The sequence below is a fragment of the Trachypithecus francoisi genome, unplaced genomic scaffold, assembly GCF_009764315.1.
Source record: "Trachypithecus francoisi isolate TF-2019V2 unplaced genomic scaffold, Tfra_2.0 Lachesis_group16, whole genome shotgun sequence".
Lineage (NCBI taxonomy): Eukaryota > Metazoa > Chordata > Mammalia > Primates > Cercopithecidae > Trachypithecus > Trachypithecus francoisi.
The window spans coordinates 28276331-28302668 of NW_022681461.1; the positions used below are offsets into that span (position 1 = coordinate 28276331).

At 43.5% G+C, this 26338-nt stretch overlaps 1 protein-coding gene across 3 annotated transcripts in view; it reads left to right on the plus strand.

Annotated features, from left to right (window-relative positions):
- APBA1 (amyloid beta precursor protein binding family A member 1) overlaps positions 1–26338 on the plus strand; it is a 229298-nt gene that overhangs the window by 148430 nt on the left and 54530 nt on the right. For all 3 annotated transcript variants that reach the window (XM_033237135.1, XM_033237136.1, XM_033237138.1), the window contains exon 2: positions 9390–10659. In XM_033237135.1, coding sequence (XP_033093026.1) covers positions 9460–10659 — 1200 coding nt within the window. In that variant the 5' untranslated portion in view covers positions 9390–9459. The remainder of the gene's footprint in view (positions 1–9389; positions 10660–26338) is intronic.

A 26338-nucleotide genomic window follows, 5' to 3' on the forward strand; every position in this document is an offset into this window, starting at 1 on the left:
GCTTGTTCAATTGTTTAAGTTCCTTATAGATTCTGGATTTTAGACCTTTGTCAGATGTATAGTTTGTGAATATTTTCACTCATTCTGTAGGTCATCTGTTTACTCTGTTGTTAGTTTCTTTTGCTGTGCAGAAGCTCTTTCATTTAATTAGGTTCCACTTGTCAATATTTGTTTTTGTTGCTATTGCTTTTGAGGACTTAATCATAAATTCTTTCCCAAGGCTGATGTGGTGTTCCCAAGACCAAATGATGTTTTCTAGATTTTCTTCTAGGAGTCTTATAGTTTGGTATTTTACATTTATCTTTAATCCAACTTAATTTTTTACAAGGTGAAAAGTAGGGGTCCAGTTTCATTCTTCTGCATATCACTAGGCAGCTATCCCAGCACCATTTATTGAATAAGGACTCCTTTCCCCGTTGCTTATTTTTCTTGACTTCAACTGAAGATCAGATAGTTGTAGGTGTGTGGCTTTATCTCTGAATTCTCTATTCTGTTACATTCATCTATGTGTCTGTTTTTGTACCAGTACCATGATGTTTTGGTCCCTGTGGCCTTATAGTATAGTCTGAAGTCTGGCAATGTGTTACCTCTGGCTTTGCTCTTTTTGCTTAGGATTGGCTATTCAGGCTCTTTTGTGGTTCCATATAAATTTTAGAATAGTTTTCTCTAGTTCTGTGAAAAAAATGACGTTGGTAGTTTGATAGGAATAACATTGAATCTGTAAATTGCTTTGGGTATATGGCCATTTCAATGATATTGATTCTTTCAATCCATAAGCATGGAATGTTTTACCCTTTGTTTGTGTTATCTATGATTTCTTTTAGCAGTGTCTTATAGTGCTCCTTGTAGAGATTTTTCTTCTCCTTGCTTAGATGTAGTCCTGGATTTTTTTTGTGTGCAGTGGGGAGGAGGGCAGTGCAGGTATTTGAAATGGAATTGAGTTATTGATTTGGCTCTCAGGTTGAATGTTATTGGTGTTTAGACATGCTACTGATTTTTGTACATTGATGTCATGTCCTGAAACTTTGCTGAAGTCATTTATCAATTCTAGGAGCCTTCTGGCATAGTCTTTAGGATTTTCTGATATAGAATCATATTGTCAGGAAAGAGATAGTTTTGACTTCTTCTTTTCCTATTTTGATGCCTTTAATTAGTTTCTCTTGCCTGATTGCTCTGGTTAGGACCTCCAATACTATGCTGAATGGGTGGTGACAGTGGGCATCCTTGCCGTGTTCCAGTTCTCAAAGGTAATGCTTCCAGTTTTTGCCCATTTAGTATGATGTTGACTGTGGTTTTGTCATAGATGGTTCTTATTATTTAGAGGTATGTTCCTTTGATGCCTACTTTCTTACGGGCTTTTATCATGAAGGGATGTTGGATTTCATCGAAAGCGTTTTCCATGTCTGTTGAGATGATCATATAGTTTTGGTTTTCAATTCTATTTATGTGGTGAACCACATTTATTGATTTGCATATGTTGAACCAACCTTGCATCCCAGCAATGAAGCCTACTTGATCATGGTGAATTAACTTTTTGATGTGCTGCTGAATTCAGTTTGCTGGTATTTTGTTGAGGATTTTTGTGTCTATGTTTGTCAAGGATATTGGCCTCTAGTTTTCTTTTTCCACTGTATCTTTTCCAAGTTTTTGGTGTCAGGATAATGGCTGGCTTTGTAGAATGAGTTAGGGAGTCCCTCCTCCATAATTTTTGTAATAGTTTCAGTAGAATTGGTACCAGCTCTTTGCACATCTGGTAGAATTCAGCTGTGAATCCATCTGTTACAGGGTTTTTTCAGTTGGTAGGGTTTTTTTTTTGTTTTTTTTTGTTTTTGTATTACTGATTCGGTTTTGGAACTTGATATTGGTTTGTTCAAGGTTTCAATTTCTTTCTGATTCAATCTTGGGAGAGTGTGTGTTTCCAGGAATTTATTCATCTCCACTAGATTTTCTAGTTTGTGTGTATAGAGGTGTTCATAATAGTCTCTGAGGATCTTTTCTATTTCTGTGTGATTGGTTATAATGTCACCTTTGTCATTTCTGATTGTGTTTATTTGGATCTTCTCTCTTTTTTTCTTTGTTTAGGTAGCAGTCTATCAATCTTGTTTATCCTTTCAAGTAACCAACTTTTGGCTTCACCGATTCTTTGTATAGATTTTCAGGTCTCAATTTTCTTCATTCTTGCTCTGATTTTAGTTATTCTTTTCTGCTAGCTTTGGGTTAGTTTGTTCTTGTTTTTCTAGTTCCTCTAGGTGTGATGTTAGATTGTTAATTTGAGACCTTTCTAAATTTTCGAGGTAGGCATTTAGCACTATAAACTCTTCTTTTGACACTGCTTTTGCCGCATCCCAGAGATTTTGGTATCTTGTGTCTCTCTTTTCATTTATTTCAGAGAATGTTTTGATTTCTGCCTTAATGTCATCATTTACCCAAAAGTCATTTAGGAGCAAGTTGCTTAATTTCCATGTAATTGTGTGGTTTTCAGAGATCTTCTTGGTATTGATTTCTATTTTATTCCATTGTGATCCAAGAATATAGCTGATATGATTTTAATTTTGATTTTTTTGAATTCATGGAGACTTGCTTTATGGCCAAGTATGTGTTTGATCTTGGAGTATGTTCCATGTGCATGTAGATGAGAAGAATGTATAGTCTGTAGTTAATGGGTGAAGTATTCTGTAGATGTCTATTAGGTTCAATTGGTCAAATGTAGAATTTAAGTCCAGAATTCTTTGTTAGTTTTTTGCTTTGATGATCTAACACTGTTAGTGGAGTGTTGAAGTCCCCTACTACTATTGTATGGCTAAGTCATTTCGTAGGTCTAGAAGCTCTTGTTTTATGAATCTGGGTGCTCTAATGTTAGGTGTGTATATATTTATGATAGCTAAGTCTTCTTGTTGAATTGAACCCTTTATCATTATGTAATGCTCTTCTTTGTTCTTTATCACTGACGTACACAAACTCCTCTCTGTGTTAACAACCTGGTATGATGCCTTTTGCTTTTTTACATTCCATTTGCCTAATGTCTGACCCCTCTTCTAACACTACTTCTGAATATGCTAAAAGGGACAGTTTATTGGAAATGCTCATCAATGATTACTTAAGGAAAGAGCAACTAAAGTAATTTACAACCTCCCCTTCTATCAATCCCAAATCAACATGAGCCTCTCCTACACATTATGAGATACCTGGATTCAACTGCTGAATCATGAACTATTCTATTTCTAAATGGTGCACTGAAGTGGAATACCCTCTTTTTGTTCACCTTTTCCACCCAAGCTGTGGAACATTCTAGAACCATAGACCAGAAGGCTATCTGTGCTTCACCACTGGTAAACTGGATACCCTCATCCTGTAGCCAGGATGCCACAGCACCCCTTCTTGATGTTTTGCAGGTGCCCCTGAGGAGAGGACTGTTCTGCCTGTGTTTTCCAGGTCATCCAACTTTTTTTGTAGAGGAGGAGAGATTTTCTTCCATCAGCTGCTCTTCCTCTATTTGCCTCTGCCTTCCTCCAGAGGTACATGGGTCATCATCAAGGACTTTTATTAGATGATGCCACTTCTTTCCTCAGCTTGCTTGGGATGCTCACTAGCTCGTGAAATCCAGAACCCATAAGAACAGCAGCACTTAATATGATTCACAAGGTGTTACAATTGTTGTCATTGTTTTAACTCTAGGCTCCTTTTGTATCTTCAGCATATTTCTATTTTACACTTACACCAGGTATCATAACTATCAAAGCTGTCTGCCCTGAACCATAGTTTGGTTCACCTAACCTTTCTAATCACTTGTTTCCTCATTTTCAGAAGAGCTGATAACGGCAGTACTCTTCATTGACTAGTGTGAAGGTTAAACGCGTCACGTGGAAAATGCCTAGTAGTACCTGGGACATAGTTAGCTAAGCATTTATACTATGCCCTAGAAGGGAATCACTGAAGAGTTTGAGGAGTAGGGTTATGGGATTCAGATTTGTATTTTATAAAGATCAGAGTCCCCTTTGCCTTGCACAGTGACTGATACATGTCCAATAAATGCCCATTGGATCAACACACTCAAATGCAGGAGAATGTTGAATCATTTGCATTCTTTAGGCACTTAAAGCATTAGAAGAAGTTGAAGGAGTTTGCATGGGTGAATAAGAGCAACAAAAATTTAAGATAGAAAGAAGAAATGAGTTCTTCTCCGAAGGCTGATCATGCCAATGTCTAGAAGTCTGTAAGGCCCCAACTATTGGGTGGGAGGGGTGGAGGATAAAGATTTTTCCTTTTCCAGTTACTAAAAATTCCCTGACCACCTTCTGTACACCCTCTGTGCTTGGCACCAGAAAATCAAAGATACGTGACAAGACATCTTTTCTTAAGGACTTGATACTTACAAAGAATTACCACTCAGAATGAGAAAAGCCATGATAAATTTCATATATATACATATATTATATATATAATTATATATACATACATATACTTTTATTTTATATATATATATAAAAGGGCGTGTGTGTGTGAGAGGAAGAGAGAAAGGGAAAGGGAGAGAAAGAAAAAGCACAGCGGGCACAAAGGGAGGCTTAGTCGGGACTTAGGAATCCCCTGCTTAAACTCCCCAGCAGCGTGCCACTACACTTGAAATAAAATCCACACCATTTACCATGATGTACCAGACCCTGCCCCACTCAGCCCCTTCCCATCTCTTTGTCCTCATCACCCATCACACTGTCCCTTACTGACGCCACACCTACCTGCAAACATTATTTCTGTCCTTGAACACAGCTGATCCTTTCTCACCTCAAATCCCTTGCCCTCAGATCTTCACAAGGCCACCTCTTTCTTGATTATTCAGACCTCAACTCAAATATCTCATTCTCTGAATAATATCTACATAATGGCCCTTTCCTCAGTCATCTTCCATGGCATTACTCTGTTGTATTAGCTTCATAAATTGTTTCCCTATGAAGTTATCTTGTTTACTTACTTACGTAATTATTGTCTGCCCCTTTGTCCCTCTGCCCCCCACCCAATGCAATAGAATGGGGACTTCCTGAAAGCAGGGAAGCCTCCTCTGGCTTGCTCACTGTTCTGCCCCAGTGCCTCGAGCGTGCCTGGAGGCTGGCACCTAATTGACATTCATCAAGTAGGAACATGGCCTGGGGAATACAAGAAAGATTCACCAAAGAAAAGTTGTAAGTTAAAATATGTCATGAACAGGGAGGGCAGTTAGGGCCAACACCAGGACTTCGGCTGTTAGAATGCAAGGTGCAGGGTGAAGTGTGGAGATAGACTAAAGGGGTGAAGCATCCCAAGGGCTTTTTTGGCCAGAAATAGGACTCAAGCCCAGACCCCAGAGCTAGAGGGCAGAGATCAAATGTCAGGGGGCCTCCCTTACCAGATGTGTGACCTGGGACAATCACCTAACCATTCTAATCACTTGTTGCCTCATTTGCAGAAGAGCTGATAATGGCAGTACTCTTCATTGGCTAGTGTGAAGGTTAAACACGTCACGTGGAAAATGCCTAGTAGTACCTGGGACATAGTTAGCTAAGCATTTATACTGTGCCCTAGAAGGGAATCACTGAAGAGTTTAAGGAGTAAGGTTATGGGATTCAGATTTGTATTTTATAAAGATCGTCAGTGGGGAGGATGGACTGGAGGGGGCTGATAAAGCAGAGTCAAGGAAGCAACCAGGTAGTGAAGACAGACCAAGACAAAGCAGTGGCAGCAAGGCTGATCCAAGAGTTATTAAGACAGTGGACTCTAGCATCAGTTTGAGGAGGGAGATAAAGGAAGGAGATGATTCAGTGGGTGGCTGGTGGTGCCATTTGCCCATATGGGAAATACAGGAGGGAACCCAGTTTGAGAGCCAGGGTGGGAAGGAAGGGTGAGGAGGTGTGATTTCTTCAGCTGTGGCTGGCTGAGTTAACTGTTATGGAAACTCCAGGTGGAGCTTCCCAGAGAGAAAACCCCCAAATCTTTCTGATCACAATATAACCCTAACATGATTAGCATTGTACTTATCAGTACTTAATAAATATTAGCGCTTAATATTTGGTGTTTAAAATTTTTGCTTTTGGAGAAAATACTGTGAGAAACATTTTTGTCCACATTCAAGTTTTTTTCTTTTAGACTTCTATATGTAGAATTACTGGGGCAAAAGGTATGTTATCTTTTGAAGAATTTAATTCATCTTGCCAAATTGCTTTTCAAAAATGTTGTTGCAACAATATATTCCCACAATAACCTGGGATTTTTAAAAAGCAGCTTACATGTTTTTTATAAATACCACTCCCAAAGTTGCCAGGGTATGGAGAACAGTCCTCTTGTGTGTAGGGATAAACCTAAGCATCAACTTCAGCTCCTTCCTTAAAAATTGACAATTGCCCTTTTGTCTTAGGGAAACTCCCAAAGTCAATGTCTGTTATTCATTAACATGTTGCAATACCACAACCCAAATCATATTCTTGAAAACACGATGGTGTGTAAAATACAAACACTGTATATGTAAATACTCCCATGAGGTCTGTGGATGGTGGTATAAGGAGAAGGCACTTAGGGAACAAAAAGTTCTGTTGTACCAAAACTACATTAACACGGTCTTCCACCACCCCCTGCCCCACCAGAGAACTTCCTTTACCACAGTTTAGTGGATATACACGGAAGGAAATTCCATTTCCTTTGAATCAATACATGGGTTATAAGAGGGTACCATTCACCAATTTTAACCCAGAATAAGCTAAAACTTCTTTTTAACATATATGTCAATAGATTTTCATCAAGCTAAAGAAGAGCCATTTTCCCTGAAGACAGCATTTTGGTCAGTTCCACATACGGTTATCATGAATTGTTGGTCATTCAGGTGCTTTCTGTGGTTTTTGTTACTGTTTTTCTTACACTGACCACATACAACTGAGACACCTCAGGGTAACAGAACCCAAGAAAGTCTGTGATATGTTTGCTATCCTTTTCTGTGAATGCTCGCTTTGTGTTTATTAGAAGTAGATTTGTACATTACAAAACCAATGTAGATTTAATGAAGATTTATCTGTTGTCTTTTTTAGAAAGTCCTTATGAAGGAAACTTGGGTACACTGTTCTTGTCCATGTATTGAGTTGAATATTTGTTTTGTGTTTCTCATAATCCACTGGAGGCCATTTAACTCAGTGGCCTGCAGCAGCAACACTTGCCTCTTCTGTTTAGAGCAAGGGTCCCCAACCACTGGGCCGTGGACCAGTATCAGTCCATGGCCTGTAGGAACCGGGCTGCACAACAGCAGGTGAGTGAGCATTACCACCTGAGCTCTGCCTCCTGTCAGATCAGCAGCAGCATTAGATTCTCCTAGGAGCATGAACTCTATTATGAATTGCACATGCAAGGGATCTAGGTCGTGCACTCCTTATGAAAATCTAACTGATGGCTGATGATCTGAGGTGGAATAGCTTCAATCATTCCCCACCCCACCCTGCCACTGGTTTACAGCCTTAACCATCCATCAAGGTTTGAAGGGAGATTCATACTTGCTTTTGGAAGACTTTCTTATACTTAGTCCACAGTTGCTGTTCTCAGGAGTTAATGGGAGGAGCCCACAATTTTTCAAAAGAGGCTGGGTCTAATTTGTATCAAGTGGGACTCACATCAGGTAGGGAAGCAATAAAGACTGTTCATCTCTTGTAAACCATGATTCTTTTCTTCTAGTGAGCACAAGTCGGGGTGGATCCATCAAAGAATGGGAAGACATGATACTTTTGCTTGAATGTGGACTTGGTAGCTCCAAAATGGTCTCCTTTGCTATTGGGATGGTCATCAATGCTTGAAGGAAATTGCTGTGGTTGTGATGGGGAGTTGAGTAGAATATAATGCATCTCACTACTAGAGAGTCAATCAGATGTCCCTGGTCCTCCTGGGGCTGTCTGCTATTATATTTAAGAGTTCACTTCCCATCCATTGTGTCCATTTGTAAGAGAGGCCCTCCAAAAGAACACAATAGCAAGTTTACACATACTGTTGAGCCTATTTACCACAGGGATCTCAAAATCATAGTGGTCCTGCCTGTTTTGTTGTTGTTCTTTACATTCTTTGTGTCTATTTCTATACACTGCATCGATTATACTATAAAGCTATTTTGTGATAAGAAGAATTGAGAGAGACTGAAACCAAATCTTTCTCTCAAGCTACAAAAGTTCTCTGAAAATAGAAAGAGACCTACCCATATTTTTTAAAAATTACACTTGTTATCCAGTTAGAGCTATAATGGCAACTCATAAAATCATAGAATTTTAGATGTAGGTTATATGGGGAAAGTCAATATAGTCCTCCCTTGGTATCTGTGGGGGTTGGTTTCAAGACCCCAGTGGATATAAAAATCCATTATAAAATTGTATAGTATTTGCATATGATCTATGCACATCCTCCCATATACTGTAAATCATCTCTAGATTTATTATAATACCTAATACAATATAAATGCTATGTAAATTGTTGTTATACTTTATTTTTACTCGCATTATTTTTTATTGTTGTATTGGATTTTTTTCCCTAATATTGTCTCCGTGGTTGGTTGTATCCCGGATGCTGAGTGCGCAATAGGGAGGCCTGACTATTAGAAACCAGCTGCTGTGTAACATTGGCCTCTAGGCAAACGTGTCTCCTGGTCAAACAAGTTAGGGAAAGCCTGTATCCTGTATCTTCCTCCTTCTGGATATTAACAATGAAAAGTCAACTGTACCTCAGCATTTTCCAAACTGATTTGATTACAGAATCTTTTTTACCCTGCGTAATAGCTGTTAACACCCTGCATGCAGGAAATGAGTCCAGTCACACCGTGGAGGTCCAGAAAATTAAGCCACTTGCCTGAGGTCACAGAGTCAGTAATGACAGAGTCATGGCGGGACCCCACTGCTAGCTGATAGCCTCCCTCACAATGGCTGCATACTTGTGTTGCCAGCAATGGCTTCAAAAGGTGTTCAAGATTATGTTTCTTTGAAATTGATTTAAAGAGTGATTTCTAAAGTTGTAGGATCCTAGTTTAATTTGGAGAGATTTATCTGTTAGCATATAGAAAATGTGTCAGTTGGCCCATTCAATTTAGTAGTACTCTTTATTCAGATGCATCAGAAATGGGACCCGAATCGTATGCGTGGTGGAGAACAAAACGTTCCTGAGGCGCCCAGTGTGAGGGGTGGGGAACGGAGAAAGCCAATAAGCAATTAAACAAGTAGACATGTAGTTACAAATTATGATGCGTGCTGTTTGTGCTGTCAGATTGAGCTTAAATTTGCAGTCATTTTTTAATTGACCCAGAACCAAAAGGAATCAATAGCAGTTGTTTTTATGGTTTTCTAAATATTCAGCTCATAACGACAGTTTGCACCACATGACAGCCTCTCCCCTTCTTGTTTTTCCAGCCCAGTGGAGCAAAATGAGAGCGCAGTGAGCCGGGCCCAGCTTCTCTCCTAGCCGTCCCCGACTCCCACCATGAACCACTTGGAGGGGTCTGCGGAGGTGGAGGTGACCGACGAGGCGGCAGGTGGGGAGGTGAACGAGTCGGTGGAGGCCGACCTGGAGCACCCCGACATAGAAGAGGAGCAGCAGCAGCCGCCACAGCAGCAGCACTATGCGGGCCGCCACCAGCGCGGGGGCGCCCTCGAGGACCTCCGCGCCCAGCTGGGCCAGGAGGAGGAGGAGCGTGGGGAATGCCTGGAGCGCTCAGCCAGCACCGAGAGCGGCTTCCACAACCACACGGACACCGCCGAGGGCGACGTGATCGCCGCGGCCCGCGACGGCTACGATGCGGAGCGTGCACAAGACCCCGAGGACGAGAGCGCCTACGCCGTGCAGTACCGGCCGGAGGCCGAGGAGTACACAGAGCAGGCGGAGGCCGAGCACGCTGAGGCCACGCACCACCCTGCACTGCCCAACCACTTGCACTTCCACTCGTTGGAGCACGAGGAGGCCATGAACGCGGCCTACTCAGGCTATGTCTACACGCACCGGCTCTTCCACCGCGGCGAGGACGAGCCCTACGCCGAGCCCTACGCTGACTACGGTGGTCTTCAGGAGCACGTGTACGAGGAGATAGGGGATGCGCCCGAGCTGGACGCGCGCGATGGCCTGCGGCTCTACGAGCAGGAGCGCGACGAGGCGGCCGCATACCGCCAGGAGGCCCTGGGCGCGCGGCTGCACCACTACGATGAGCGCTCAGACGGCGAGTCTGACAGCCCTGAGAAGGAGGCCGAGTTCGCGCCCTATCCGCGCATGGACAGCTACGAGCAGGAGGAGGACATCGACCAGATCGTGGCCGAGGTCAAGCAGAGCATGAGCTCGCAGAGCCTCGACAAGGCGGCCGAGGACATGCCTGAGGCCGAGCAGGACCTGGAGCGACCCCCTACCCCGGCCGGGGGTCGCCCGGACAGCCCCGGGCTGCAGGCTCCGGCGGGGCAGCAGCGGGCGACAGGCCCCGCCGGCGGCGGTGAAGTGGGGCAGCGGTACAGCAAGGAGAAGCGCGATGCCATCTCGCTGGCCATCAAGGACATCAAGGAGGCCATCGAGGAGGTGAAAACCAGGACCATCCGTTCGCCTTACACCCCCGACGAGCCCAAAGAGCCCATCTGGGTCATGCGCCAGGACATTAGCCCCACCAGGGACTGTGATGACCAGAGGCCGATGGACGGAGATGTAAGTAGGTGCGGGTTCGGGCTTCCTCGGCCCCATGCGGCGGGAGGGAAGATGGCGCCCCATGGCCTTGTGTGCCCTTGGGTAGTGACTTTATGGAAAATGGTCTGTGGGGAGGCTAATAACTTTTCCACCCTAAGCCTCAGAAACAGGTCGCACCTAAACTCTTAAATACCAGCGGGAGAGAAAGTGTCGAATGCACTCGTCAGATTATTAGCAGGATGGCTTCAAATCAGTGCTTCCCACACTGTGCCTGGAGGCCTTGTGAGAAATGCTTTCTTGGGTACATCGCCCTCCACCCCCAGTTTCTGATTCAGAAAGAGTGGGGTGGGGCCCGAGAATTTGTATTTCTAATGCCAAATGAAAAACAAGCCCTGATTGAGGAAGGAGAGACTTCCTTGGAAAGGATTATTGCAAAGGGGAGAAAGATACTGTTTCATTATAGGGAGGAAGGACTGTTGCGGTAGGAGAACCTCTGACCTAAGATCTTTAAGGGTCTCTAGGGTTAGGAACAAGGGGGAAGTTGTTTTATAGGGAGGAGTAGCCAAGTAGAAAGAATGGGGTGTGTGAAAGTGGCGTTAAAAGGGTGGGAGTTTAATGTGCTGTGGATCAGAGAATGTTTCTACCTGAGACCAGCGTTTTCTCAGGAGTGGTAGTATGCTGGCCAAAGTTCACGCACCTGGAGGAAGGAGAGACACTTAACCAAAGTTTGGTTAGCAAGCAGTTCAGCTGATGGTTGGTGAAGAAAGAATGGAAATGTGGAGGGTCTGCGTCTGGCCTTGTCATAGGTAAACAAGAGGAGCATCCCTATCCCTGCTCTAAGTCAGAGGAGGTTTCCCAGAACACAAAAGGATGGGAGTGTTTCTTCATTTTGTTTCTCTGATTCTCAGGTAAAGTTCAACGTTGTCACTAGCAAGTTCCCATGTGATGCTGCTGGTCCCAGGACCACAATTTGAGAACTGCCGTAAATCAATCCCTTGAAGATTTGGGATGGGTAGTGTGCCCTCTTTGGAGGAAATCCTTCCGAGCCTTTTTCTGCCAGGGGTTTCTGCAGTTTTGTTTGTTTGTTTGTTTTGTTTTGTTTTGAGATGGAGTCTTGCTCTGTCACCCAGGCTGGAGCTCAGTGATGCGATCTCTGCTCACTGCAACCTCCGCCTCCTGGGTTCAAGCAATTCTACCTCAGTCTCCCAAGTAGCTTGGATTACAGGCAAGTGTCACCGCATCCAGCTAATTTTTGTATTTTTTAGTAGAGACGGAGTTTCATAATGTTGGCCAGGCTGGTCTCGAACTGCTGTCCTCAAGTGATCCACTCACCTCAGCCTCCCCAAGTGCTGGGATTACAGATGTGAGCCACAGCATCTGGCCAGTTTCTGCGATTTTTTTGTTTCGGTTTGGTTTTTTGAGACAGAATTTCACTCTTTTTGCCCAGGCTTGAGTGGAATGGTGCGATCTTGGCTCACAGCAACCTCCGTCTCGCAGGTTCAAGTGATTCTCCTGCCTCAGTCTCCTGAGTAGGTGGCATGACAGGCACATCCACCATGCTCAATTTTGTATTTTTAGTAGGGATGGGGTTTCACCATGTTGGCTAGGCTGGTCTTGAACTCCTGACCTCAGGTGATCTGCCTGCCTTGGCCTCCCAAAGTGCTGGGATCACAGGTGTGAAACACCGCACCCGGCCTCTGCAGTGTTTTCACCCACCCTATGCCTCATTGTGGGCTTCAGTAGGTGCATAATGTTCACATCTGGTTGTATCAGGTCATCCTTCCCACTTCACAAAAGATATGTATTCTGTTTTAAACCACATTGTGTTTCATTGTGAAGAGCTACACAGAGTAATTCATGCCACTGTTGACATTTTCCATTTTTGAAATACCTAGGAAATGTTATAACATGGCAAGCTTAGGTGTCACTATCTGTTCAGAATAGATCAGAAAGACTAACTTTTGCTCTGATTCCTTTGCTATAAAGATTCTCTCTGCTTCTACTCTCCCTTTCCATACTCTTGAATAATTTTTAAGCCTTCCATTTTAAAATGGATCTTAGAGTAAGATAAGGGTCGAGAGCTTATATTCAATTTCATTTAATTCTACATTTTATGATTGCACCAGGCCATTTCTCAATACATATCTCTGGAGTGAGAAACCATTATTGTAAGATATTTGTTCATTTTACTTACACATAAAGAGCTATGCAGGTCAGAGTGGTAGCATTCACCTCCTCTTTAAGGAATAGTCGGCATTTGCTGTTAGCGGATTAGAAAAGATTGGAAACTAGTAGGGAAGGGAACTTCATTTCTCTCCAGCAAGGGGCAGCATTGGGTCAATGAGTTCAGACATGTCCTGTCTCTTTTCTAGGCTTCCGATTCAGTGAAAAACAGGTGCACTCACACATAGAATTCTCCTTGACCTCCAGCTGTCTCCAGATTCCTCCCAGCTAGGAGGGATTGCAGCAAGCATTTTGCAAATGAGGTGGAAATAGAGCAGCTTTTCAAAAGTAGGGAGTTGGCAAAAGGCTGAGTTCTATATCCTTTTAGAAACCTGGAAAGCCACCAGAGGAAAAAGCTGCAGGCACAGTTGGTCCAGATGCTGGCCTCTGCCTTCAGCTTTCTCCAGTGCACCAGCTCCTTGAAATGACCTGCTTAACCAATTGCCCCTGCAGCCTCACAATGAGCCCACAGCACAGCCTATGGTAGGGCTAGAGGCTGGCTTTTATTCATTTGAACTAGGAGAACAACTTAACTCTCTTGCATGCTGTTTCATTCAAAAGGTAAAGTTAATTATAGAACATTGTATGATGCTTTAGGAACCCACTGTGTCAGAAATTCAGCTTAATGCTAAGAAATCAGTATGGATCACTGGGTTATGAATAGTCAATATGAAGCGAAACTGAAAACCTGTGCTTTAGAGTATTCCAGCAGTCATTTTTAAGCTATTTGTGGGTTGTATTTCATCTGTCATGCCATATTTATAGGAAAGACCTTCCTTTGCTGCCTCTTTAATGGTCTTATGAGAATATAATGATATTATATTCTGTTGATTTCCATCTCAGCATCAAAAAATATTTACTGAACACTCATTTTCCATGTACTCTGTCATAGAAAATGGAAAGGTGTTTTAAAGCCATGTGGTCTGAAGTCTATCTGGGTGGTACTTATTAGAAATGCAAGTTACTGCCCTCCCTTTCCAAACCAGAATACCTGATGTGGGGCTCAGTGATCTGGTTTTTTGTTTCATTTTATTTTATCTTGTTTTGTAAACTTTCTCTGAGATTCATGAGCATGTGAAAGATTGAGAACTAATGTTTTAAAGGAAAAAATGTATTATCTGGGCACTTTCTCCATGTAAGTGCTGTGGATATAAGATTTAACTAAATCTTTTATTAGCACAGGTAAAGTTTTAACAAAAAGAGCTATCTCACTGTGATTATGGTCAGCAGACCTGGAGAAATGGTATTCTTACAAAAGCAGGATTTTGAGTATTTGCATTCTCAGAGTGGCAAGATCAGAAACTATAATGAAGCAAATAAAAGAAGACAAAGAAACCTGTATTGCCATTTGTCAGCACCATTGCTAATTGCTAAATCTGCTTTTAACACTACTTTTAATTCCCCCAGAACCTAAGCACTTTTTTCTTGGAGCAAACTGGCATTTGTTTGCTGGTGAGTTGTATAGAGAGAGAAAACGGGATTGCTTATCCATAAGAGTTTACTGAATATATCTATTACATGCTCAGCACTGAGAGAAAATAACTGTGTTCGAAACATTTGAAAAAATACTTGTGTGCTTTTCTTCTAGTAAGGAGTTTCCATTTTCTAAATATATGCTTGAGAAGTATCTCCCAATCCCCTTCTTGAAAAATATTGATGATGAAGACCTGTCCTTTTCCTTTTCTTTGTTTTGTTTTGTTTTGTTTTTGAGATGGAGTTTTGCTCTGTTGCCCAGGCTGGAGTGCAGTGGTGCAATCTTGGCTCACTGCAACCTCTGCCTCCCAGGCTCAAGCAATGCTCCTGTCTCGGCCTCCCAAGTAGCTGGGACTACAGGTGCATGCCACCATCCCCATCTAATTTTTGTATTTTTTAGAAGATACGGGGTTTTGCCATATTGGCCAGGCTGGTCTTGAACTCCTGACCTCAGGTGATCCACCTGCTTCAGCCTCCCAAAATACTGGAATTACAGGCATGAGCCACCAAGCCCAGCCTGAAGATCAGTTCTGAAAACCCATAGCCTACTGATCTGTCTATAGGCAACAGAATCATTCGAGAACAGAGTCACAGTAGACTCAGGGAGATTGATGCTAGCAAGCACACGGTGTAAACTGGATGGTTTTGGCTACTTTAAGTGGTGTGGTATATAGCTTGAAATGATGTTTATCTCTGCTCCCTCCTAGAATTCCAGTAAAATAATAAAAAGCACAAATGCTGACAGAGGAAACAGTAACAGATGAGCACAACAAAATTTGGCAACACCCAAGTGGTAACTGGCTGTGATGGAAGGGTTAGTGTGCCCCAGGATTTCCAGTGCTTTTATTTTTTCAAACACGGAGAAGACTGCACTTCCTCACCCTCTAGAAGTTAAGCCTGGCCAGGGGAACGTGAGCCACGGAGAAGACTGCACGTCCTCACCCTCTAGAAGTTAAGCCTGGCCAGGGGAACGTGAGCCACGGAGAAGACTGCACATCCTCACCCTCTAGAAGTTAAGCCTGGCCAGGGGAACGTGAGCCCTGAAGTGTTTGCTTCCAAGTGGGAACAACTGAGACCGTGCTTTCTTCCCCAGTGGAAACAGACCCCAAAGCCTTATGTTAAGGGGACAGCCTCACAAGATGGCTGTGCCCCTGTCAGCACAGGTCCCATGAAACCACAATGAGTAGGGCTCCCTGGGACATGTATTCTGAGAGAGGAATCAACCTTTATCGTTTTAAGCCACAGAGATTTTGGGGGTGGTTTGTTATCACTGCACACCCTGGTCCATCCTGACTAACACACTGATGAGGTTTCTGTTTTCTCTCTTCTGCCAAGTGTTTGTGAGGTTGTGTACGGTAGACACCCCCCAAAAAAGACTTAAGAATTTGAGACACAGATACCTCAGGTGGCAGAAATATGAGGAGTATGGCTGAAAAAAAAGAAGAGGATTATTTGGAAGCCCATCACAGGAGACATTAAACTTCCTGGTGCCTTCTCCAACCTATGAAGCCAGGCGACTTCTCCAACCCACGAAGCCAGGCGACTCCTCCTCCCCGCAGAAGATGGGAGGCTTCTGTAAGGAAAGGGTGAACCAGAGGAGCACTGAAACTGGGGACATGGCAACAGTTGGAAATGGAAACAAGGTACCTTGGGAAACACAGGGCCCACTGAGCAGTGAGACCCGGAGAATGCCTTACAACTCTTAGTTGTCAGGCTTAGAATCCAACCCACTCAGGACCCCTAGTCCCCAGCAGATGAGTGCATTCCTCTCTGAGGTAATAGGCCCAAGAGAAAATACTACAGATACTAATGTTTGGGGATTTCCCAGTACACCACTTGGCTTTCCACCTGATCACCCCGTAGTGATGGCTCCTGCATCATAAGCACATGATCTTCCAGTAGGCTTTTTGGGGATTTACTCTTAAGTATGAGTGAACAGCCAAGGATCACCAGACATTTAAAGAACATCTCTAACATGAAAGACGAAGACATGAAGCAAATGGAAAGTCAATTGCAGAAATCAAGGCAGCAAAATTGAGGAAATCTTCAAAACAGTAAAACAAGTATGGCAAAAGTAGTAGGAACAAAGATAAAACAGAAGGGGAAATAATGAAAGACCATGTCCTGGAGCCAAAGAACACAGGAACTTCCAGATTAAAAGAGTCTACTGGGTACCCATCTAGAATAATGAAATAGAAAAGACCCACAGAAGTTTCAGAACAAGAGGGAGAAAGAGAATGATTGTACAGGCTTTAGAGAAATAAAAACAACAATGATCAGGAAACACAATGATGTTGGACTTTTCACAAGCAACACTGGTAACTGGGGGACCTACAGCCAGTCTATCTTCAATTCAGTGTGAAGGTGCAATAAAGATGTTTTCAGACATGCATGGTCCCAGAAAATTTACCTCACATGCACCCTTTCTCAGGATTGCATGGAAGCATAAAGCAAGAAAAATGATGCAAGATCCAGGAAACAGGAAACCCAACCTGGGAATGCAGCAGAGAGAATCTCCAGGTGATGGGAAAGGAGATCCCAGGATCACAGTGGTGCAGAAGTCCAGCCACCAATCCCATGTGGCCTGCTGCTCGCAGGGCCCCAGTTAGTCTCTAGAAAGAGTGAAACTGAGAGATTTCCTGATAAATTTGTGCCACCAGGAGTTTTAGAAAGTTTTAGGAGAGTTTGGCATAAATTATTGATCAGTCCATAGAAGACTAAGCAAACGGAAAAACAATTCCATTATTTACCTCAGTAAAAGCAATTGTTATATTGGCAAGAAATGCAATAATAATATGCGTTGTAGTTCAGCAGGGAAGAGTATACTCTTCAGAACACAAGCACTGAATATTGATTAACCAGAAATTGTAATATTGAGAGGATGAGGGTGCATGTAACATGAAAGAGGTAAACCTTAATTGTTTAAGTAGAGCCTGGAAATAATATCTAAAATTGAAAAACCAAGGTAAGGCAGTATAAACATGCTATTTATGAATATGGAAATAAATACCAGGGGAAAATGTTAGAAGAGCAGGACCATAGCATGGGAGGGAGAGGGAAGACTTCAATTTTTGCCATAAACCACATGATATCATTTGACTTTTAAAATTATATTCATGTGTTTCTTTGCTTTAATTGAAAAATATGCAAGAGTAAAAACCCTTTAGAGATGACTCACAAAGGAACCATCTCATTATTACTGCTTTCCTGGAGACACAAAGGCAAACACTTCTGTACATTTTGTGCACAATTTCTAAGAAACAACTGCTTTATTAACTATGTTATGTGGTAAGATGAGTGCACTAAGTTTTTAATTTCCTGCAGTGTTTGTGTTAAGCACACACACTTGCATTTGACTTACATGACACACATAAGAGTAAAGAAATAAAAAGTAGGTCAAGGCGGGAACTGTACTACTTAAGGTGAAGAACGCTAATTGGTAAATGAATTTACACCTTGACAGTGAAAAACCTGAAGAGTTCAGGAGCTGTGGACTTGATAGTGTGCTTAGTTTGGAAAGCACAGAACAGTTATGGGAAGGATAGCAGCAAGAATACTAACTGCAGTGGGAGCGATGCTTGCTGAGGTGAAAGGTGATGCGTTCATTTCTCCTCGGGTTTGTATACTTATGTAGGTTAATGGTCTTGACTTCAAAAACAAAATGTTTTTGAGACGACTTCTTTTACCAGAGTGTATTTAATGGCCCATTCTGCAACTTAGGATCTGCAGTAAAGTGTCATTTCTGTCAGTGGGGAATAATGCTCTAAGAGACCTTAGTTGTCAATAACAACAACAAAATGAGGCGTTTTTCTGTGAACTGTGAGAACCTAATGCAACTGGAGTAATTTTTTTAAAGATTTAATGATCTTACTGGTACACCTTTAAAATGAAAAGGCTTCACCTTGAAATCCCATTTGAAGAGTAAATGATTCATTTCAATCAAGAAAAAAAAAACAAAAGGAGATGGAAGAATGTTTGCTTTTGATCTCACCACCTGGATTGGAAGTATTGCCTCCAATTATTTTAACTTGTCTTTAGAGTTTCACCTGTCAGTTCATCTCTAGGCAAGACGTGTTGCCTGGCAGGTGTCTCCCCCACTGACATCAGACCATCACCACGTAGAAATCACCAGAGCAAAACTTGTCCAGTGATCTGCACACCAGAAGGCAAGTTCTCCAGTTACTTTGTGCTCTGTAGAATAAAAGAAAGTGATGGAGAAGATTGATCTTTTTTAACCCTCTGGGCTCTAATTTTTTTCTCTTTGCCTGACCCCTCTCCCAAGAGGAATCTTTCTCAACTTTTTTGATGGATTGTCTCACCAGACATTATATATGTGAAACTCTGCCCAGAAGTGATGGGACAAACAACATGGAAAGAAGTGGACGATTTAGTGAGAGAGAATTTTGTTGTCAGTTTCTAGTCAGAGTTGCAGCTCATAGGCCACAGTTCGGGCGTCTGACATGCTTGCTCAATAAGTGTATGCTCAATAAACTGCCCAGTAGTCTTCAGAAAAATTGTGTCCTCTGCCCCGACTATGCACTCTTTAGAGACAGTCTCACTTTGTGACCCAGGCTGAAGTGCAAGGATACAATCCTAGCTCACTGCAGCCTTACACTTCTGAGCTCAAGCAATCCTCCTGTCTCAACCTATGTAGTAGCTAGGGCTACAGGTGCATACCATCATGCCCAGCTAATTAGTGTGTGTGTGTGTGTGTGTATGTTTGTGTGTGCATGTGTGTTTTGTAGAGACAGAGTCTTGTTATGTTGCCCAGGCTGGTCTCAAACTCCTGGCCTTAAGCATTGGCCTCTCAAAGTGTCATATTACAGGCATGAGCCACCATGCCCAGCCACTCTCATTTTTTCTATGATAAGTGTACTGGGGCTGTATTGGAGAGGAAGGGAAGGTGCTGGGAGACGAACATATATATCATAGATAATTGAATTTCATATGTAACCCAGTTGTATCCTGGAGCCCATGTTGTCCTGGAAGTTATGAAATGTGATTTGAGTATAAACATAATCATCTTTAAAATGAAAAATACTCCAATTACACGTGTAACTGGCAGCACGTTCTGAGTCCAAAAATGTAGTTTCTCAATCCACTTGTTTTGAAACACAGTCTTCGCTGACTGCTTTCTTGTCAGCAGCCATAAGAGAGGAGGATTTCTGTTTAGACACAGGCCTCTTCACTCCCCTGAGGAGTCCCACTTGCAGTTTTTCTCCTGTTGTTTCTCATATTGAGACAACAGACATTCAACTTGACAGGCCTAGCTGACCCCTTGGTCAGACCCTACCCGTGGGATACCAAAAAGTAAGTAAATAAGTCTGGTAATGGATTGAAGGAGATTTGGAGCCAGTCTGAACATTTTGGCCCCAGTTTACCCAGAAGGAGTAGCTGAAAATAGACGACTTTTTTTGACCCAGGAGAATTATGAAATGCGATTTGACTATAACTGTGATCATCTTTAAAATGAAAAATGCTAAATATCTTTATGCTTATCTGGACTGGCCTCTACTCCGTGCTTGTAACCTTGCAGATCTCGCCTCTATCCAGGTCACATTCCGATTAAATAAAGTCAGGGCCTCGCTCTCTAAACAGATTTCAAGGCCCCAGACTTCTTAATTAGAGCCTTTGGAGGTTGGCTCTTGGCACAGGTATTAATGAGATTCAGTCAAAGTTGGTAAGCACTGGCTTAGGCTGTGGACCAGAGTTTAACACTCAATTCTTTAGGATCTCATTTTCCACTTTTCTTGCACGCGTTAACCTGTTGCCTCTGTAATTCACTGTCCGCGTCTCATCCTTCTGTATCTCCCTCAGAGCAAGTCACACAGATGTGCTGCTTAGAGTGTCCACCATATGTAAATCTTTGGCTCACAGTTGATCTGCTGCAGTCACCCTGAGTTGGTCACCTGCTTTCCTCCCAGGCTTCAGTTTCCTCATCGGTAGAATGAGTTAATCAGATCTCTGTCCCAGGGTAGCTATGAGAGAAAATGGTTTTGCAGATATTGAATCCTATATGGAAATGTGAAATAAGAATCACAAGTTTGATGTGTCACTTACATTTGGAAGTCAAAGCTCACTTAACATTTGGGGTTGGTCACTGGCGAACTGAATTAGGGGGCTGGCCTTTAGCAGCCCTTCCTCACCCTCTCTGGGCTGGTGTTCCTTTCTGCTGTCCTCAGCACTCAGATCCCCCACTGGGCTGCCCATCCTGGTCAGCCACTCAGGTGACCCTAGTTCTCAGCTTCCACCTTAAGCAGCATTATACCGCCAGCCTTTTCTTCCAGGGTTGGTCTGATTAAGTCAAACTAAACTGCTAATTAGTGATAATGGCAATATGCACCACACCTCCAGATAACATTTACCCTTTATTGGCATTCTACTCCTGATTCCAGAGACCACTGGAGAAAGTATATGAAGCAGGAAACCATTTCAGCACTAATGCTTCTTAATCAGAAACCAGCCGCTCTCCTGCTGAGACAGAGGTATTGTCAAAATCCTGGGAAGTGAGGGCTTGGTGTGAACTCTTGCCCTGATCATGTGTACTTTTACATCCACATTTTTTTTAATTTCAAGAAAAATGTTACAGTGAGGGTGTAGGAGCACCATGGCTTCATCTGGGACCTTGATTTCCTTGATGTTACCCCTTCCCTGCCCTGAATTCAGCATGCCACTGACATGGAATTTTTTTTTTTTTTTGACCGTTGCTAGGAGACTTCTGATCAAGGTCAAGTGCACATGCTAATTCATTAAGACTTGTTAGCAGCATCTTATCCTGTCGACCTTGCTGTTGTGTTGTCAAGCTTACAAGGGCGAGTGAAAAGAACTGTCTTGCTGCCAAAAGATTCCATTTTTTGTGAAGGATTCTTGTTAAGGTATTCTGAACTGAGAGATTTCCTCTTGCTGATTACACCTTGCAGAGTTCTGGCCAGACAAAATTTTTCCAGGATCTGGTTAGCAAAGGATGAAGTTGAAACGGGATCTGAAATCAAGTAGACAGAATTTGGAATTAATATGTGTTCAGTTGGAGCCCTGTTTCCCCAGGTGGATCGATTCTTGGCTGGAATGTGATGTATTCTTAGGGAAGGGAAGAAGGATGGTTCTAGGATAGTTAGCCCCAGTCTGTGTGTGGTGTTAAGAGGAAAAAAACTCCAAGCATCCTTATCTCTGATTTTCCCCTTACCCGCTGCAGAATAGTATACATTCCAGTGTCGGCTCTAAAACCAACTTTGTTTTCTTATATGATCCAGACTGTTTAAAAAAATGGGGCTGGCAGACCCTCTAAGTCAACATCCCAGAAGCTTATTCAGAAGCATAACCTTAGAACCAAAGGACCCACTGCCAGGACAGCAGTAATGGAACCCAGTGTATTTTCCAGGGAGACCTCAGAAAAGGATGGGAAACTTCTTACACAAGCAAATAGTATCAGAGATATAAATGTGTTCTCAACCATCTGCTATGCAAAATGATTGAGCTGAGTTGTCATAGCTGTTTCTCTGCTAATACCTTTGTGTTTTGTTGAACACCAGCTATATATAGGAATAAGAAATACAGCCTCAAAGCTATGCTGTTCCTTGTTTTGCCAGTGAACTAGAGAGAGTTTGTGACTACTGTCCTTAGTCAAAAGTTCAAAGTGCATCTTACAATTTATCATCCACACATTCAATAAACATTTTTAGATCCCTCTATAGATCACGCACTGTGCAAGACCCCAGGGATACAGCAATGACAGATAGAGGCTCCGACTGATGCAGACACAGGCTCTGCTGGTGCAGAGTGTACGAATCTAAGCTAGTCCTTTGTCAAGCCCCAAGCCAGACCTTCGAGCCTCCTCTGCTCTTGAGCCTTTCATCTGAATCCTTATTTGGTGTCTTAATTATCTGTTGCTGTGTAACAAATTTCCCCAAAAGTTAGTGGCATAAAACAACCCTCCTTGATTATCTCACAGTTTCTCTCCGTTAGGGTCTCTTGGAGGCTGCCATCAGGGGGTCAGGTGGCCTGCAGTCATCCCAAGCTCACATGCTTGTGGGCAGGATTCAGCTTCTCATGGGCAGTGGGGCTGAGGGCCTCAGTTCGCAATGGACTGTTGGCCGGAGGTGTCCCCAGTTCTCTGCTACATGGACTCTCTGACACTTGGCATCTTGCTTCATAAAGTATGCAGGATAAGAAAGTCATGGAGTCTGATAGCAAGATGGAAGTCATGGTTTTTTGTAACCCAGTCACAGGTGATACCCTTTCATCTTTGCTGTATTTTATTGCTTAGAGTAAGTCACTCAGCTGTGCTCCCTCCCCAGGGAGGAAATTTACCCAAGAGGCTGAATACCAGGAGGTAGAAATGATTGGGAGCCATTTGAGAAGGCTGCCTGCCACATTTGGTATCTGGCATCGTCCCATGTCAGCTCCTGGACTTCAAATTTAGGGCAGAGCAGCTGCTGGCCTTGTCCTCTCTTACTGATCTTGTCAACCATTACCAGCTCCTGGGCCACGTTTGTTTTGTTGTCTGGCTGCGAGGAGGCAGATTTGCAGATCCCGAAGTGATCGATGGATGATGAAACCAAAGTGGCATAAAAGGGAAGGTGTGTGAGAGCCAGCATGGAGATGGGGCAGGGGGCCACACCAGAGAAAGCTGGGACTAGGGCAGGCTGTGGAAATGGAGAAGAGGAGGTGTTGTCCTAAAGAAAGAGTAAGTCCATGGTGGACTGCTCAGAAGGAGAAGGAGTTTAACTTTATTCCCAAGGGACTGCCATTGTCAAAAGAATTTGCTGTAAAGACCCTTTCATAAGTTAAGGCAGAGTTTTTCCACCAGTGCTGATGATTCTCCCGGACTTTAGGGATGGAGAGTGACCTGGGCCACCAAGCACGTTGTCTTCAGCCCTTGTGCAGCCTCATCATGGCCTCCAGGTCCTCTCTGTGTGATCCAGTGTATTGTACAAATATTAACATTTCCCTGTGTGCCATGATGCAAAAAGTTCGGTAAGCACAGAGTTAAGGGGTCTTGCTGGTATGGGGGAGCCGTGCAGGAGAGAACAGGCCTTGAGACAGACTGGTGTCTCAGTGCTTGGTTTCTCCCTTGGGTGTGGCATGTGGATCTTCCTCTTCAGGCTTCCATCTCAACCGCCTTTGTGCTGCTGGGGGAGTTTTCCATCACAGGTGTTATCCATTATTGATGAGGCATGGAGAAGGTGGTGGTGAATAATTAAGTAGGTTTCAGGTGCAGAATGAACATGAAAGGGAAGAAACAATGAAAACAAAAAAGCCAGAGAAAGAATTCTAAGTTCTTTTGTGCCAATAGGACACCGGGTAGATGCTTTCTATAACTTTCCAGAAGGCCTGGCATTTTTCTTTGAGTCTGATTAGTGACTTTAAATCTTAGGTGTGCTGGTCATTTCTGAGTAATAACTGAAGCAGTTGCAAGCTTTTCACAGCAGCAGTGAACATTCTAAACAGCTTCACCCACCCTGTTCTGAGCAGTTCATAAATGGAAACCAGTGCAATTTTAAAGAGTGATAATGGGGGAAAGGCTGCACCATGGGCTAGGGAGAGTTAAATGATGGGAAGTATTCAGTCTGGACTCTTGGGAATCAACACCCCAAGATTTTCTCTCTTTAAATAATTAATAGAAGGAAGAAAGTGTTTTAAGAGATGCCCAGTGCTGTAAAGTAGGAAGAGATACCTCCTGCAGTGCTCACCATTTAGAAAGGACTTTCTAGAACGGTGGCTAACAGCTATGGGACTTGCATCCCACTGATTCAGATTAGAGTAGGTGCAATGCGACTGCCGACAAGAGTGGTCAGAAATGTCAGAACGATGAGGAGAGAGAGGGCAGTGCCTGAGGACACCCTCTCTCTGGCCCTGTTTCCCACTTTGGCCTGCGGAGCTTGTCCACAGCACAGCAAACTGTCAACTAGCATGGGAGGATTTGCCAGCTGTGGATTGTTCACAGGCCCTTTGTGTCTCTTTTTTCTACCGTTTGGTCCTATTGTAGCACATTAGCCAATCAGGTAGGCTCACAGAGAGACCTGTCAGCATGTCTGATAAAGGGTTTGATGAGAGAGAAGGCTAAAGTCATCTACTCAGATGAGCGCTTTTCATGCATCCACATCCTTCCCCATCGCCACAGATCATTGAGAGGCTGTTTAGCTCTGAAGGTGTCTCTGCAGAGGTCTCCCTGTCTGCCTCCTGCCTTCAGAACCACACTGCTGCCTCTGTTTCCAAGAGCTCCTCCATCCAGCTCAGTTCTGCCTGGTTTGACTTGACCTTCCTCTGGTCTGGTCTGAACCAGCATATATAGTCTGGCACTTGAGCCCAAAGTAGGATTATCTGTTGGTTTGGTTCAAACTGTACTGGCCTTGGAGGCAGCCCTTTTCTGTGTTGGTGTCGCTGGCTTGGCATACCCCTTATTCAGACTGCAGCGTGAGGCTGTCTGAGGCCCTCGGTAAAGGTGAAGAGACTTCCTGTGCCTAGAGGCGCGGCCTCTAGCTGGCCTCAGTGTCCTCCAGGCTCGCACCACATGCCCAGGTGCATCCTGATGCAGGTCCTGAGAGAGCCTCTTTTCCCCTGACTCCCACCCGTTCCTTCCACATGAGCTGGATGCTTTTTCACAGGTTCTATAAACGTAGCAGAGTTTGGGGTGTGTGAAAGTTTCTGGTAGCAATTCAGAGCCGAGTGTCTTTTCTCCAGAAATAGTAGGTGCTGCTGCCAGGAGGGATAGGCCAGCCCCTCCTCAGAAACATCAGCTGCTGATGTCCAGCAGTGACGCATGACTGCCTGGACCATTCAGGCAGCGAGGGGTTAATGCGAGGGTCGGACACGCTGGGAGATGGTCACATCTCCTGTTACCAGTTGCATGATTGACTCGGGTATCTAACAACACTGGAAACAATTCACACTGGTACTGAGGTCAGGACTTAGCCTCAGCTCTCAAGTGAAGGCACTAGAGGTGGCCCAGCTGCCCAAACAGCACCCGGAAAGATGGAGAACTTTTGGATGTACCGATTTGAGTGTCACGAAGGAGAGGTAGGTGGATCCTAAGGCTTCAAAATCACATTTGCTGTTTTGCTTTTTATATTCTTCTTCTCATCCTGTCAGGTTGTAAGTTGGTCTCTGCATTTCCCTTGACGGTAGGAGTTAGTACAGCAAGAATAGAGAGGGAAAGTGTGCATTACCCCAGACAGAAGGCAGTGGAATCAGGTTTGCCTGGGGCTTGGAAGTCCAAGATGGCAAGGACAGAGCAAAGGCTGCTCAATCACTCAGAAAGGGTGCTTGGAAAGGGGTTGTGTTCCTTGCTTTCTCCCCATCAGCATTGCGTTCTGATTCTCCACGTTCTAATAAATAAGTCACTTTGGGCAGTGTACCTCCAATTCCATGCTCTGTGTTCTGTTTTGTGCTTCTGTGAAGCTAATGAAAATGAATGGAGATTAGTGCCTTGCACATAGGAACTGCTTTGCTAGTCAGTGAGGTACTACGAGTATAATGTACCCTTGTACAGTGCCTGGCACACATAGTAAGCCGTCTGTAAATGGTCACTATGACTGTTCTTAGCAGGTAATGTGCTGTTACAGAAAATCTGCTTGTGCTCTTAGCTACATCTCTTAATAGGAATTAAAAGTGGCTTTGGTTTTTCTCTCCCACAGAGCTAAGGGCCAGTGGCCTGGGAATGAGTGTGGGAACACCATCAAGGAATGGATGGACTTAAATGTAGAAATGAATAAAAGACTCCCTCATTTTTCCAAATTGTAATGCATTTCATTTAAGTACAGTGAGGCTGTTTCAAAGGGGGAAGAGATAACCTCTGTGTATAAGTCAGTTTTATCAGCTAAGAACTTGTTTCACCTTACACTGGTGTAGTTAATTGGTTATTTATTTATTTATTGCCTTTGAGAGCATGACTTCAGAAGCTTTTTGATGGTGAGAAATGCATTATTTTTGTGGCCTCTGAAGATGACATCACCCTCTGTTGGAGCAGATTGCTGCTGTGCAAGGCTCTGGGCTTCGAGTGACCCAA